At 45.0% G+C, this 16,262-nt stretch overlaps 1 protein-coding gene across 5 annotated transcripts in view; it reads right to left on the minus strand.

Moving 5' to 3' along the window:
* The window catches only part of MICAL3 (microtubule associated monooxygenase, calponin and LIM domain containing 3), a 251,990-nt gene that overhangs the window by 101,353 nt on the left and 134,375 nt on the right, over positions 1-16,262 (minus strand). For 2 of the 5 annotated variants that reach the window (XM_034781478.1, XM_034781487.1), the window contains 7 exons: positions 16,096-16,158; positions 15,052-15,225; positions 13,769-13,861; positions 8,369-8,467; positions 5,951-6,007; positions 3,629-3,742; positions 1,431-1,538 (listed from right to left, as the gene is read on the minus strand). In XM_034781478.1, coding sequence (XP_034637369.1) covers positions 1,431-1,538; positions 3,629-3,742; positions 5,951-6,007; positions 8,369-8,467; positions 13,769-13,861; positions 15,052-15,225; positions 16,096-16,158 — 708 coding nt within the window. The remainder of the gene's footprint in view (positions 1-1,430; positions 1,539-3,628; positions 3,743-5,950; positions 6,008-8,368; positions 8,468-13,768; positions 13,862-15,051; positions 15,226-16,095; positions 16,159-16,262) is intronic. The other 3 variants (XM_034781496.1, XM_034781523.1, XM_034781513.1) reach the window with 2 other exon arrangements.

Genomic DNA, 16,262 nt, shown 5'->3' on the forward strand with positions numbered 1-16,262 from the left:
ACCTTAAAGACTAACAGATTTATTTGGGCATAAGCTTTTGTGAGTAAAAACCTCACTTCTTCGGATGCATCCGAAGAAGTGAGGTTTTTACTCACAAAAGCTTATGCCCAAATAAATCTGTTAGTCTTTAAGGTGCCACCAGACTCTTTGTTGTTTTTGTAGATACAGACTAACACGGCTATCCCCTGATACTTGTCCATAATCTATAGGTCACTGCAGTGTATGAGTGTTCATTACTATAAGAAAGTAAGAGATGTACTGCCCTGTAGCACTGCCTGCTATTTCAATCTTTCCTCAACTCCACCCAATATACACAGAGCTCAGCTAATGCACATGCCTAAATGGAGTGTGTGATCTGAACATTGTTACTCATGTCCTTCCTCTTCCCTACCCCTCCTACTGTTTGTTACCCATATGCATCACAGCTTGTCTAATATTAGACTGTCAGTGGAGCTGGCTGGAAGGTGTCCCTCCCCCCAAAAATGGAAAATTGACTTTTTGTCAAAATCCAACCATTGAAAATTGTTGGTAGACAAGTTTCCTTTTCTCTGTCAAAATCCCATCAACATGTCGCAGGTTGTAATTTTTTTTTTTTTTTTTTTTTTTTTTTTGACATTTTTTGTGAAAAATTCCATTGAGTTGAAACCCCAACTTTCCATCAAAAAGTTTTAATGGAAAATTTTCAATCAGCCGTAACTGTAAACAATTTGGGAATGGGGTTTTCTTTCTATTTGTACTGTGAGTTACTTAGCAGGCAGTGGGTGCTGTCAACCAACACAGGTACAATGACAATCTTGACCTGTAACACCTATGCTATTTCACTTACCAGCTTCTCTTGGGCAGTGACTTTCAAACCATATGGCATTTTGTGACATGGACATATATGTCCTCTATACACTAGGAGACCAACCAAATTCCTCTTGCTTGTACAATAAATGCCAGCCATTTTAATTTCCACTAGCTTTTTCAGCAAGCCAGAAGTGATTTTCCTCCATTATTCCTGCTCTCTCCGCATAAATATCTACAGCATGGTTTTGTGTGTATTTTGGCTCAAGCCCTCAAAGAGAAGCAACAAACATGAAAAAAGCTTTTATGCCCCTGTAGATTATTCCACAGCCAGAAGAATTCAAGTGCTGGAAAAAGCTGATTTGAGGCTACTTAAGACCTCAAATCAGACTCACCAGAAGTTTTTCCATTGAACTTTCAGCATGTTTTGTTCCAAATGGCTGTATGGCTTGGAATAACCAAGATATGCCACAGGCTGCCTCTGGCTTTTCCCACGTGCACGTGTGTATGTGCACTGCATTCAGCCACATCCAGGCAATGAAGCGTCACAAGCCCAGATCACTTTTGTGGCACATCTGCTGGTGGGAGATGGGTGGGGCAGAGGGTACAGCTGAGTGCAGCTTGCAAGGCCCAGGCCATGCTACCTGTCGAAGGGAGTCAGATGAGGGTGAAGAAGGGCGGTTGGAAGTGCGGAGGCTAAGGGAGCGCTCCCACTGGTCAACAAAGAATCGACGAGACGGTTCAGTCTCTGGCTAAAAAATAAAATACATTGAGAAAAATCAAGAAGGGATATGGACAAAAAGACAAAACAAAAAGATCACAAAGGAACCTTTAAGTAGAGTCAGGCAGGTGACCGTCTGCCTTACCTCCTCCCTTTCCTCAACTGAAGAGAAGTTGTGCACCAAATGCCCTTCGTTGCCGTTTAAATTCATGTCCTCTCCTCCCTCAATGTTAATTTGGAAGCAGTTGTCCACCCGCACAGAAGCCCCACATCCTGTGCATTGCTGTCTCCTGCAATGCAGCCAGATAAACCATTCATGCAGATCCCAAGCCCATCTCTGGTGCTCCTCCTACTCTGTCCAATTGCAATCTGTGTTACAGCCTTAGGCAGGAGTATGAGAGAGACAGCTTTGCAATGTAGTTCATATTTCAGGGGAAGGGGAGACCCCTTCCCAGTTTTTAACTACAAAGGCCAAAGAACCTTGCCTTCTTGGGGGCAGGGAGAGAAGGAAACCACCTCATATCCCCAGCCTTCTGCATCCTCACTGCTATGATGGAAGTGTCTACACTAAAGAATTAGGAGTGAATTTCATCCTATAATCCACTCTAAGCAGGTGCTTTAATTTCAGATCACTTTGCTCATCTTCCATATGCAGGTTATATTAAATGGCAACAAACAAGAAGATAAATGCTCTGAAACAGAAGGTAATGAGTTGTGACAACATTCTCTGTCCTCCAAACAGGAGACTAGGCATGGTGCAGGGCAGAAAACCATGTGTAGTCTTCCTCTAACACATGCACAGTGATCATTCCCCCTTTCCCCCAACATTCTCCCACTCTTCCAAGAGGGGCATCTCTTCACTTCACTTCACTTCACCTGCTTCTGGCTGAAGCTAACATAATTCCTGTCCTTGAGAGCCAAACATAGCCTAAATGAAAGAACCAGTGTGAAGTATGAGCACTAGTTCCTCTTCGGCCCTTGCTTACCATATGGCCCAGGCAGAATTCCCAGTCTGAGAATCTATATACCTCTGAAACGGCTCCTCCATAGCACATCTCAGAAATCACTATCTCAGCATGCATCTCTCAACCCACCCAGCCTTCCCTGGTTCATTAGCACCAGCTGCTAAGAAGCACCTCAAGTAAATATGCAGAACACAATAATTAAAAGCACTGAGGTCAAGTAATTTTAGCACAAATTGTGAGCTACTGTATTATCATCATCTGGTGACTAAATGTTCTGCAAATTCCAAATAGCTGAACATTTTTAAAATAAAATCCACCACCATGAAAAAGGAAGGGAAAAAAATCATCACAGCTATTTTTATGTGACCCACAAAAACAGCTGTTTTTAGACCTTATATGCAGAGTTTGAAAATGTATCTGACACACACTAGCCTAAGGACCAAGCCCATTAGGCCAGGTGAAAAATAGCTGTGCTTCCCCAGCTCCTGCAATGTAAAATGTAAACAGCTGTGACTGTGTATGCGCTGTTGTTGGGATGGTGATGTGTATGGGGGGAGGCTGGAGACCAGAGAAGCTACTGTCCAAAGTGGCAGGATCCCACAGGTCAGAGAAGACAGGTGGGTGAGAGGAGAAAAATAACTTTAAGAGTTTGTGGTAGAAGCAGAGAGAAACTGCACACGCTGCCAGCTTTACTGCTGGAAACAGTACTATTGGAAGCATGGGCATAAAACTGGCTCCCTGAAGGGCCACAGACTAGTGCCTGAAAAAGGAAATATGAATGTTCCCACCCCAAAAAGCAAGTGGATGGTGCAGCCCAGCAATTCTCTCTGTACTAGCAGAGGGACATTGCATGACTTGAGCCGAGCTAGTGACCAGCACTGCCCTGAAGCTTGGGCGTAGATCATCCTTGTCAATTGTATTCTACTTTATGAAACTGCCCATGCTATGCATCTTCAATAAGTAAGAAAAGAGTTAAGAATTGGCAGGGAAAGAAGTGGAGTAAAAAACTGCTCAAAACAAGAGCTGATTCTGGTGTCTTTAATGTGGTGGTGTAAAGTAATAGTCAGTGCATTCCTCTATCCCGCTGACCCAGCAGTCACCCCTTACCCCATTCTCTTACAAACGGATACAGACTGCCAGAGCGGGCAGTAGTCACCTGATGCCTGATTGTCGGCCTCGGCTCCAGGAGGGCAGCCAGTTGGCATGCCCTCTGCTCAACATTCAGTGCTTGCTCAGGCACTTGGTCACCAAAAAAAACCTGAGGAGAGCTCTGTGGGATAAGGAACAGGGGAGGAAATAAACAAAAAGAGGAGAAAAACAACCCCAAAAAGGAACAGAAGCAAAGCTCATGACAAGGCCAATGCCAGACAAAAGGCATGAAAGCCCACATGCAGAAGAGAAAAGCAAGAAGGGCTCCCAGATGAGGACTCCTTCCTCTCTTCCAATTGAGACCCAACACGTACTGCTATTTGCACTAGCAAAGCTCTGGATTCAGCCTCTCTAGGCTAGGGAGGAATAGCTGAATTAGACAGTCATTCACAACTCACTGTCTGCAGACAAAACCAAGCCAGTGCACAGCTTCTGTCCGGCATTCCCATCCAAGGTAAATTCACCACTAACCAATAGGCTTGGCTATAGTCCCATAGCAGCTCTGGCATTGGCACTTGCCTCACCCCAGTTCTTTTGTTTAAAGATTTTCTTTACTGATTTTCTTTACTCAGATTTCCAGACCTAGACACGACTGTTTGTACTCCTCACACTTTGTGCACAGAAACACTCATTTTGGGGTAGTGCAGTCTAGTTCTGGGAGAGCTAAGCTCCCAACAATGCCCTCCTAAAGGCATCTTTAAAATACTGGGATATAGAAAGTTAGGTGAATGTAGGGCTTGTGAAAATAAGGGACTCAGCAGCACTGGCTAGAGTCAGGTATAATGCAAAGCATTATGCAAGCTTCCCATTCTTGCCCCAGCACCTCCACTACACTAACCCCTCCTATTGCACTTCACCCTCCAACACAGCTCTGGCCACAGGCCACAACTCTCACATGCCACCCCTCTTGCTATTCTAGTCCTTGGCACTGCTTGAACTGATCTTGCTAATCTGTTGTACAGTGAGCTTTTGAGATACTGAAAAATGCCGACTAAAGATGGCCAACACATCCACGTGGATGTACTTCTATCTAGGTGGATGGGGCAGTAACCCAGAGTATCATGCAGTTCCCACTAAGTTACTTTGCTTGGGGGATGAACAGTAAACTGAATGGGAAGTATAAACATCTGTATGCTACCTACAGCAGGCTCAGGTCTGTTGAGATAATCCCAAACAGATGACTGTGTTGTCTGCCAGATGAAACGCGCTATGACAACAGGCAGACAAGGTGGGTGAGGTAATATCTTTTATTGAACCAACTTCTGCTGGTGAGAGAGACAAGCTTTTGAGACCAACAAAAGACATTACCTCATCCACCTTGTCTCTCTAATATCCTGGGACCCACACAGCTACACTGCCTACAGCTATGACAACAGAGCACACAACTGTGCTCACAGCCAGTTACCGATTGTGCTCTTTTCCCATTTAAACACATTAACCAATATCACTTTTTTTTCTATTTTAAGCAGCTGTCAGCCCAATTCACTCCCTCTTACTATACCATTTTTACAGAAGTAAAACTAATGCCTGTTACAAAACTGGGGGTTCCGGTGTTGCTGCAGACAAGCTTGTTAAGCTTCTGATGGCCATCCAAAAACATGCCACCCATCTGACAGGTGCATGAGACTGCTGAAGAGGACGTACTTTGTAAGTCATGGCAGTTTGCTGCTGGCTTCCAGTTATTATTTCACTTATCAACTAACCAACTTTGAGCGGCAGCTAATTGGTTAATCTGAACCCAGATCTTTCAACTGCCTAGTCCCCCTTCCTCACATACTTTAAATCTCCTTTCACTCTTCCCATTGACAGCAGAACATTTCGTTAGGAAGAAGGCTTCCTATCCTCTGCAGTAAAGCCACCCCCCGTGTAACCTGGCATTCAGAAGGCAGGTTGGAATGCCAGCTGTTTAATGAATCAGAAAGCAGCCATGGAAACAAAGCAACCAGTGCTGATGAGTGGACCCAAAACGTAACCCTTCCTATTCTGTGACAGCCACGGCACACTATTAAAGAGAGGTGAGAGAGAGAGAGAGAGAGAGAGAGAGAGAGAGAGAGAGAGAGAGAAGAATGGGGGGAGCTAGAGTTGATCTACAGCAAAATAAAAGCGCAAAGCAATCAGTCAGCGTCGGTGAATGCTTGTTAAGCAAGTATTTATGCAAACACCCCACAAAAATAATCATTCCTAACACTTTCAGCAGCTCCTGTGTGTTAATAGTAGTCCAGAGATAACTGTGCTTCCCCTCCCCACACAACACTGCCCGTGAATATTGCACACACCCCACCGCTGCACGTGTGTCAACACCATCCATGCCATTTGCTCATGCTTTTACCCTTTCCTGTCTGGGACTCTGCTCCCCAGGGGGGTCAGCACCAGGCTCCCTGTTTGTCTGTGGGCAATAAAGGATGAGCTTTAAAACAACCACAAACCAAGTTCTCACTCTGGACATGTTCCATTTGATTCATCCTACCATGCAGGCAGAAAAGAGACCATCATGCAGGGACACTGTGGTGTTCATTAAGAACTAGAATTTTTAAAACTGTCATCAACCACTTAGATCGTCAGAGGAGAAGGGTGTGGGGGGTGAATCAGTACACACATCTATATTGGGATATTAGGTCAATTAACAAGTATACACTACTACCCAAAGAACTGGCATTAGCATGGGGAAGGTAATAGGAACACTCAGTACATCTCACACAGTGATATTAGATCAGACGGAAAGTTTAAAAGGAGAGGTGGCAGAATTAATGTGTCAGAGGTGTAGAGAGACAGTTTTCAAAAGGTAGCAGGTTAAGAAGAATGCAGGCTAGAGTGAAACACAGCATCGTAGGGGCCAAACAACCTCAAGAAGAGAGGATATTTTGAGTGAAAGCTATTGCCCTCCAAACTGAATCCCCTCATTGGGTATTCAGATCTGCTTTATTCTATAACAAAGGGGTAAACAGTCCTCAGACCAAAAGGAGGAAGCAGAGAGAGTTTTCCAATTTTGTTTGAGCAAGGAGATGTATTTAAAAAATGGCTCCTAGAGAATGTAAGGGAGAAGGTGGTAAATCCTTAGCTGGTTCCAGCAGTAGCCAGCTGTCAAGGTTTAAATGAGCAAGCCACACAGGAGGGACCAGACATTTGGAGGAGGTGATCAGTAGAGAAGACTTAAGACTGAAAGACTCTGTTTTATTCAGAAAGGTATGGACTAAGCAAGTCACCACCTCTCTGTCTCAGTTTCCCTATCTGTAAGATGGAAGTAATACTTGCCTATCTCACATAGCTCATCAGATAATGCCTTTAAAGTGCACTGAGAATCAGAGTGCTCTGCAAGTGCTATATGTCACTATTACGTTAAGGATCTGATTTACAGATCATAGTGGTCATGAAAAGTCACAGATCAGACTTAAATATCTTCCCTTGGCTCATTCTGCTATGTTTAATTGCTGCAGCACACAACACACAATTCTCCTCTCAATTTTCAGGTGTACAAGGGAAGTAAGCCGACCCACAGACAAATGTTCAGAATTTAGCTTTACAATTCCCATCAATGTTAGGGAATCACAGAGCTGAATCCATATGCTCCTCACATTAGGAAAGGAAGGAGACTTTAAAAAAAAATACAATTCAAAGAAGTACTATCCATATGTGAGCTGACAAAGGACAAATGTCTCACAGCATTTTTAGATATATTTAACCAGAAGGCCAACAAACCCCTGTGTCTGTACTTCGAGGTGCAGCTTTTATAACCTTTACCTAGTGTCAGTGTAACTGCTGTATCTGTACTACAAATCCGTATTCAGACACACTGAACTCAAGCTGCTGGAAGGAGCAGGAGAGGAGTAAGCTGCACAAATGCTTGCCACTTTAACAATCACAAAAGTACCTCATACAAGAGCCCCAGAAAAAGGCTCCCAAGACCCAGGAGGGAAAATGCCCACTTGCACTTGTTTAAATGAGGAATGTGGATGGAGACAGAGGACTACTACACTGTTTCCCCGAAAATAAGACAGTGTCTTATATTAATTTTTGCTCCCAAAGATGCGCTAGGTCTTATTTTCAGGGGATGTCTTATTTTTCAGAAATGAAAAATGCCTTATTATCGGTGGATGCCTTATTATCGGGGAGGTCTTATTATCAGGGGGATGCCTTATATTACAACGAGAGGCAAAACTGTAAGTAGGCCTTATTTTCGGAGGATGTCTTATTTTCGGGGAAACAGGGTAGAAGGGCAGGAAAGCGGCAGCCTCAAATGAATACCTGACTTCATTCCCCATCCTGCTCCAGCCAGACAAGCCTCACTTTTGGAGAAACTGCCTAGGAATGGTGAACAACCCAAGGGTAATAATGGGTCAGATTTTTCCCTCGGACATGAACATACATATCTCATGATCGCAATGGGAGTTGTGCATATGCATTTAAAGGCAGAATCTGGCCCTAACATTTTGTATTTCAAAACTCTCCTCTGCAACACAAAATTGGAAATGACTGCTATAGAAAAAACAAGCCTGAACTAAAATGCCCAAAATCTCTACTGTGCCAAAAAAAAAAAAAAAAAAAAAAAATCAGTATTCGGATAGATTTTTATATGCTATCTTCGGTGTCTAGTTGTGCTACTAACCTAGGAGGTCCAAGGCGGCCCACCCATGTGGGTAAAGAAAATTTAAAATTTATAAACAGAGGAGACATTTAGTCATTGATTTAGTGACCTGTGCAAGCAGGAAGGAAGAGGAGAGAGAAGGAGAGAGCATGCAGAGTGAATCACCTGCTGGCTGGGATACCATGGAGAGGAAGGTGGAGAAGAGGAAGGAGAGAGCGTGATCACTTTTTTAGGGCAGGTCCGTGAACGCTCCTTAGTCCTCAGCTTTATTTAAAACAGGGGGGAAAAAAGAAAGAGCAATAATAATAATAATAAAACTAAAAGGAACATTACAACTATCTTTGGCAACACAGGGCGCAGTCTCAGAAGTGCATCTTCTGGGGAACCCTGACCCCAATCCCACCTCTCTCAAATAATCCTAGACCAGGCGTGGGCAAACTTTTTGGCCCGAGGGCCACATCTGGGTAAAGAAATTATATGGCGGGCCAGGAATGCTCACAAAATTGGGGTTGGGGTGCGGGAGGAGGTGAGGGCTCTGGCTGGGGGTGCAGGCTCTGGGGTGGGGCCAGAAACGAGGAGTTCAGGTTGCGGGAGGGGGCTCCGGGCTGGGGCAGGGGGAGTGGGGTGCGGGCTCTAACTGAGGGTACAGGCTCTGGAGTGGGGCTAGGGGATGAGAGGTTTGGGGGTAGGAGAGTGCTCCAAGCTGGGACCGAGGGGTTTGGAGGACGGGAGGGGGATCAGACATAGGGGAGGGGGTTGGGGCACAGTGGGGTGGCTCAGGGGGTGCAGGCTCCAGGCACCACTTATCTCAAGCGTCTCCCAGAAGCAGTGGCATGTCCCCTCTCCCCCCTGGCTCCTACGCGGAGGTGAGGCCAGACATCTCTGCTGCACACTGACCCGTCCACAGGCGCCGCCCCTGCAGCTCCCATTGGCCGCAGTTCCCGGCCAATGGGAATTGTGGGGGCGGCACTTGGGGCAGGGGCAGCATGCAGAGCGGAGCCCCCTAGCTGCCCCAACGTGTAGTAGCCGGAGGGGGGACATGCTGCTGCTTCCAGGAGCCATGCGGAGTGGCCCTTGACCCCGCTCCCCAGCAGGAGCTCAAGGGCCAGATTAAAACAGCTGGCGGGTCAGATCCGGCTTGTGGGCCGTAGTTTGCCCACCCCGACCTAGAGCCACTATTTGTTCTGGAGCAGACAGCTTTAAGCCTTCCACTGAGATTCCAAGACCTGGAGTTATCAAAGATCAGTTGGACAGATGCTTCTAAGGGCAGCCACTAAACATGCTATTCACTGTCAATAATCAATATCTTTGCTTTACAGCCTCACCCCCAGCTAGTGGTGAGGCTGCAAAGAAGTGTACAACTTTGTGCTCTATAAAGCACAGATCATCTCTTCTCCAGACTGCCATGGAATGCTTAACAATATCCATCCTGTTCACCTAATCACACATGCCCAATGTTCAGCAGCAACACGATTCAAATCCTATCAGTAACAACATTCTGCTCTCATCTTCAACTTCCCCCGCCCCAACCTCACAAATTAATAAAGCTCTGGGGTGCCTATCAGAAAACAATACAGTGAAGTGCAGGAATTAAGATGTAGAAGTAATTTGGCTAATCTGAACATGACATAAATGCACGTCTCTTTCCTTCATTTCTCTAAAATAATTAGTATAATAGTTTTATAACTAATTATTTTAAATACCGTTTTTCACCTTTTTTTTACATGCCACATTCCTGGTTTATATGTTTTCCCTATGTACCTCTTTTTAGATCTCCTAGTTTCCCATCTTCCTTGTGGCTACCTTCCCTAATACATCCGAAATAGGGGCCCTGCCCAAAAAAGTATCTGCAACATCTAACTTGTGAATTTTGACGTCTGGAGGCAAAGGTTGTGTATGTGTCCCCTGCTAAGTAGCAAAATATCACACAGTGGCACCAGACAGAATCCATAAAGTGGACACATTCCTGTTCCAGTCTTCCAACAGGATGCATTTCTGAGTATACAAAGGCAAAGATAGTTTGGAAAGGGAAAAAGAGACAGCCATCAGATTTCAATAGAAATATAAGTGTAAGATACAATAAATCAAGTCATATGGCAATCAAATCATATGGCAACACCATCAGCTCTGCTACTAGTAATTAACATGTCACTGCAATGCCTCAGGGAGGGGTAAGGAGGAGGGTCCGATCGTATATGGAGTTCATCCTTTATAACCATCAAGACCCACTAACAAAGAAAAATTAAATTTGCTTCAGAACAGCCTTGGCCAGGACTCCGCTTTTCCTCAGGGTCCTGTCTTATTACTTTCTAACAAAGAAACTTCATGCACCTCAACCTGCTTGACACTGCTGGCCAATAAGGCCGGTCAACCACAGAGCAGAGCAGAAATCTTACGCTGCAGTGTGAGTACTGCTAATGTGGTTCCTCTGACATCAGTAGGTCACAGACCAGGGAAGATGCAGCTTTTCTATCAACGATTCAGACCACCTCCCCTTGCCTGGTTTTCTCTCTTGCATCTACTCCCACTGCTCTTGCAGTAGGTTTTCCTCTGCCTTGTAACTTCAGGATGCAGGACCTGACCTGCCAGTCAGTGAGATGGGGATTGGTTCACTATTATAGAAGATTCTCCAGTTTACTCTGCCTATTGGTGAGATGGGGATTGGTCACTGATCACTAGATCACCCATTTTCCCTCAGTTATAAGAATCCCACTTTGTCCTCATATTTGTGCCTTGCTGTGAAGAGGGGACATCTGCCACCCAGTGTACCTCAGGCAGAATCAAGCACAAAGAGATGCCATGTGTGAGTTCCTCTGCAACTGTGCCACACGAAAAAATTCTGCCTCTTCTATATCCATGAGCAGCTCCTTCTAGGAAGCACAGCCTCCTCTTACAAGCCCATCAGCAGAAGCATTATTCCAAATAGCAGCTCTAGCACCAGCTGCTGGCAACTTGGCCCCAACCTCAGTATGGAACCTGTGGCCGAGGAAATAGCACCTCAGATGGAGTTCCCAGCAATGCCACAGAGCGCAGCTCCAGCACTGGTGTAACCTGCTCCCCTCTACCAGCAGCAGGATCTCAGCAACAAGTCCAAGTGCTGTTTCAGAGACAGCCTCCTACAACAGAAACTCCTGCAAGGTGGCTACTGAACATCATGGAGGGATCCAGCCGGTCTCCTGATGGCCAATGCCTCAGCCACCACCACAGCAGCTGACTGCAGAATGCCAACAGTTATTCTTTGATTTCCCAAGTCACCCCAGAGAGAACTCTCTTGCAAAAGCAGTCCAGGGGCTATTTGCACTCGAACAGGCAACTGGGTCACTTTGCTTCCCCAGGCCAGCCATTCCCTCTGTCCCCAACTTCTGGAGTAGACACTGCAGAGATATGCTCTTTGACCCAGCTGTGCCCTGAAGATTTTGCCCCCACGGAGCCAAATTCCTGTTGTCCTTCTCCACTTCAATTACCCAGCATGGAAAACACAGCAAAATCAAGCACAAAAGCTGAATCTTCCCACCAGGACACTATGAAGTCTATCCAAGAAAAGGCCAGCAAAAGTTGAGCACCTAATCCAGGAGGGGCCTCAGGAGCAGTGTCTACACTAGTTAGTTTTGTAGACCATACTGACTACTACTATGTTAGTTAAATCTATTGAAAAACAGTTTTAACAGTCAACGGCAAAAATAGGTTCAGCCGAAGACTTGCACTACATTACTGCCTACCCTAGGGCTACTATCGGCACCAACACCAGTTCAGCTGCACAAATGGTAACAATGGTTTTTATTTTTATTTTTAATATTCCCTCGTGCAGACAAAGCCTTAGTGAGAGTGACTCACTTGCCTCACTCAGAATCCCCACCTGTCTGGTAAGGAGAAAATTATAATCAAACTAGGAAGGCAAAGGCAATCCGGCCTCCCCTTCTCAGTCACAAAAGAAACAGGGTAAGAATAAGCCACTCTCATCTGAATCTCTCAGTATGACTAGACCTCACTTATCCTTCCCTGTATAAAGGGTAAAATCTAGAATCTTGGTGGTTAAAATTCAAAAGGCAGGGAAAGTGTCTTAGGGTTGTAGGGTCTCAAAATCTCATCCAAGCGCTAAAACACAAATCTTCACCTGCCTCTTGAGAAAGGCAAATGGTGCATTTCGGACTCAGCTTTACTTGGCTGTGTAGCACAACGAAGGCTAATCTAATGGCATGGAGCTGTAGCCCGTTTATGCTCCTCTTCACTTCTTCCTGCGAGACTCTCTCTCCTGTACCAGGTTATGTGAAAGATTCCCAAAGGCTGGAATCCATACTAATGATGATCCTGTCCAGTTACCTCATTGGGTATCTGAAACTGCTCTTGGTTGATCACAGGGCTAGGAAAGCGAGGCCTTCCAAAGGGAGAGCTCTTATTTCAGTGGAGGTGATCGTGACCTTTTGAGGGAAGGGATAACAGGAATCATGGAAGCAAGCACAGAGTCAGGACATCTCTACATACCAGCACACTGACCAGGATAACTAACACTGTGAAAGATAGAGGCTCTTAGCAGACCTCCTCATAGTGTAGAATATCTTTTATTTGGTTCTCCTTCTTTGGAGAAAAGGCTGGCGCCGCATGGTTTTGATCATGGTACATGACTCCAAAATGCTGGATTGTTTGAGTTGGGGTAAACTTTTATTTTTGTTCGGATTTTTAATAGAGTTCGCCATGAATCCACAGACTTAGAGGAAGTGAGCCAAAAACTCTTCTTCCTCCTGTCTCAAAAGTGCGCTTTCATTACATTGTGACTAGAAACAGACAGAGGTAAATCCCTTTCTCAAGCGCTGCCATCAAAATCACACTTTTAGGACTACCCTCACAGAGGCAATGAGGCCACTTTTATTGGAAAACAGGGGAGCCACAGTCAGTGCAATGAGTAACTCTGCCTGTTTGAAAGTAAGGAATTGTAAAAGCCTATCCTTCGGGATTTCACTGCTGTAAGAACCCCCACTACAAGGATAGCGAGCCAGGATACATAAGAGAGGAGGTAGAATTTGATATTTGGTGATTTTTCTTTTCCAAGTATCCAGGCTTCCTCTTCTGACCCACCCTGTGACTGAAAGTCCAAAGTTTTTTCAAATTCTCAGTAAGACAGAAGTCCACTATGCTCTGGAGATGGAAGGGAGACCAGGAAAACCGACTTATTACAGTTTCTATGCATTGTTTGAGAATTTTTAAGACTCTTTTCAGATGTGGATGCAGTATCACTGGGAAGACCAACGAACCCCACCCCAGTGACTAAGGTCTCCTGAAACTGCAAAGCAGATAAAATGCACTGTAGGAAAAGCGAGCCTGGATACTCAGAAGAGAAATCATCAGGTAGCAAATTTTACTCCCTACTGTTAAGGAAGAACTCCAGTGGTCACATAGGAAACAATAAGCCACTCCTAGAGAGAGATCTCAACCTCACTCACTATTCTTCAGTATTTTAAAACACAGACCTTTGCACAGTGGTGCCAAAGAAGGGTCAGTAAAGAAAGGAAGCAGTGGGTAGGTGAGATCTTGTGTGGATGTCATGTCACATTCATTTTATTGGTTTACCTGTTTCCACTGAGGCATGGGAGCAAGGCGGCCCTGCTCTCGCTGTCTGCAGGATAGCTGGTTGTGAACACGTTCCTGATAAGGCAGGACAGGCTGTTACACGTAGGTCATAGGGAAAGCAGGACGGGATCCCAGAGGAACACAACAAAATAGCGAAAGGCACTCAAAGAAAGCAACAAAGGAGTGGGAGGACAGACAGACATTTGGAAGAAAAAATGGGGTAGGGAAGAATTAATTATCAAGTAAAATTTAAAGAAAAATCAAGCAAAATAAAAATGGGACATATTAAGATTTTTGTAGCATCTCCCCCCAGGTTTTCAGTCTCTCTCCTGTTCAGTACAGTGACAAAGGAAACATTATCTAACTGGGGAAGAGCAAAGTAAAGGCCACCACTTAAACAGCTCTATATCCTATGTCCAAGCAGGAGGCATCACAGGGAATGAAACAGGAGGTCCGGCTGTAATGGCAACTCCCAGTTGATCAGGTCCGAGTTTTCCCAAGCAAAAAGCACTGGGTGGCATGATTTAAGGGCAATGACCATGGGAAATCTCCATTCTATGGCCTAGCAGGACACATTGCCAGGAACAATCATTACAGAATTCACTGGGGAAAAGCTCACAGCTCCTCTAGTCACATTCTCTTCTAGTTGAAAGCAACATGGAAAATGGTGTATATATGGAGATGGGTGTGGTTTTAGAATACAAAGCAGTACTGTCTTTCTGGAATTGGGAATCCAACAAACCAGTCCCTACTGAAAACTCTTCTCAACCTCTGAGACAGAATAACAGCACAACAGGATGTGTTCTCCTTGTTTCAATTCACAAACACTATGGCCTCAATCTGGCCCTCACTTACATGGACGAAGTTAGCATGAAGGCCGGATTTTTGAAGATACTTAGGCATTTACAGATGCAACAGGCACCTTCTGTATTTTCAAAAGCAAGTATCTCTCATTGAAATCAATGAGAGTTAGGCACTTAGCTGTTTATGAAAATCCCATTAGGTGCCTGTCTGCATCTTGAGATGCCTAAATACCCTTGGAAATCTGGCTCTAAATCTCTTGGAGTCTTCCTCTTCCATCTAGCCTTTACTCTCAATTAAAAGAGTGTACTCTGGGTCAAAGTGCAAAACCAGGGTCCAGTCTTAAAGAGTGCATCATTTTCCTGTCCCACCTCCTGTGATATTCCTCATCTTCTTCAAAATAAAAGGGTTCTACTACCCAAATTTGGGTGAGAGCTTGTTGGAGGAGGCCCAAGGATATATAGGTATAAACCACCTCTTACCTGTCTCCGTAAGCCTGTGGACTGCACTGGTGCATTCTCCTCGAATTTGGCCAGCAGCTGGGTTGCCATGGACTTCACCTTGTTCTGGTTCCCGATGGCAGCATCAATTCTCCTTTCTGTCAGGGCGCTCACAAGTGTGGGCCTCTCCTCCCTGTAGCTTCGGGGGGCTTCCTCCTAATAACCAGTATAAATGGTTAAAGATTAAATGGAAACTTTCCAAATGGGTCTTTTCCTTTAAAGAAGACTTCTGCAATTCAACAGAGCAGAACCCAACTCCATTAACCCACACTTCCAAGCTCATGTTCTTTCTTCTAGTCAACCCTTCAGCTCACCGAATTCCCCTCCATCTACCTGCACCTCTTGCTTAGTATTTTATTGTTACACTGTTCCACTGAAGAGACCCACAGTCGAGAAGCTCTCATGGGCCTGTGAACATAAGACAATGAGCTGCTTCGAGCACTCAGTGAGAACCCAAGGTGGCAGCCCTCAGCTCAGCAGTTCCTATGTGGACACACACACTCTTAACTGTAGGTGTGCCACGTGTGACATACTGCATGTGCCTTAGACACTGACTCTGCAGCCAGCTTCACACCCATGCAAATCCAGGTGCTACCTTTTACCTGGAGGGAATTGCTGACACCCCCATACCAGCTTAGCATCCGACAATGCTACTCCTCAGCACCCTAACCAAAATCATTAGTGTGTGTTTCAAGAAAGCAGGATGAAAGGGATTTTCTGACAACATTAAGTTTGCAATGTGCTATTTATTTAATCAGCGTCTGATGTAGTTGGCTCAGTACATGACACAAAGTGTAAGCTCTGAGCAGGAATTGATTTCAACCTAAAAAAAAAAAAATCTCACATAAGGTTCTGTTTGAGAGGAATATCTGGGGAGAAGGGGGAACATCCAGGGGAAAAAGAGCATGAAGAAAGGAACCTCCTAAAAATTCCAGGAGTGTGGAATTCCAGGAGGGGTTGGGTGTGGAAATAGGGAATCTATCACACGATCTTTCCCCTAGGCATTTCCCCTACTATAATACTTACATCCTCTGACTGGCTGGTCTTTCTCCTCTTTCCTGCACCATCCAGTTCCTTCTCCTTTTTATCCTGCAACAGGAGGAAAACTGCTGAAGATAGGGTGGGTTTTTTGTTTTTTTTTAAACTCTCTGGCTCATAACGAATCCCATCAGTGCATTACACAAGTGTTTGAA

Source organism: Trachemys scripta, chromosome 1 (genome assembly GCF_013100865.1).
Source record: "Trachemys scripta elegans isolate TJP31775 chromosome 1, CAS_Tse_1.0, whole genome shotgun sequence".
Lineage (NCBI taxonomy): Eukaryota > Metazoa > Chordata > Testudines > Emydidae > Trachemys > Trachemys scripta.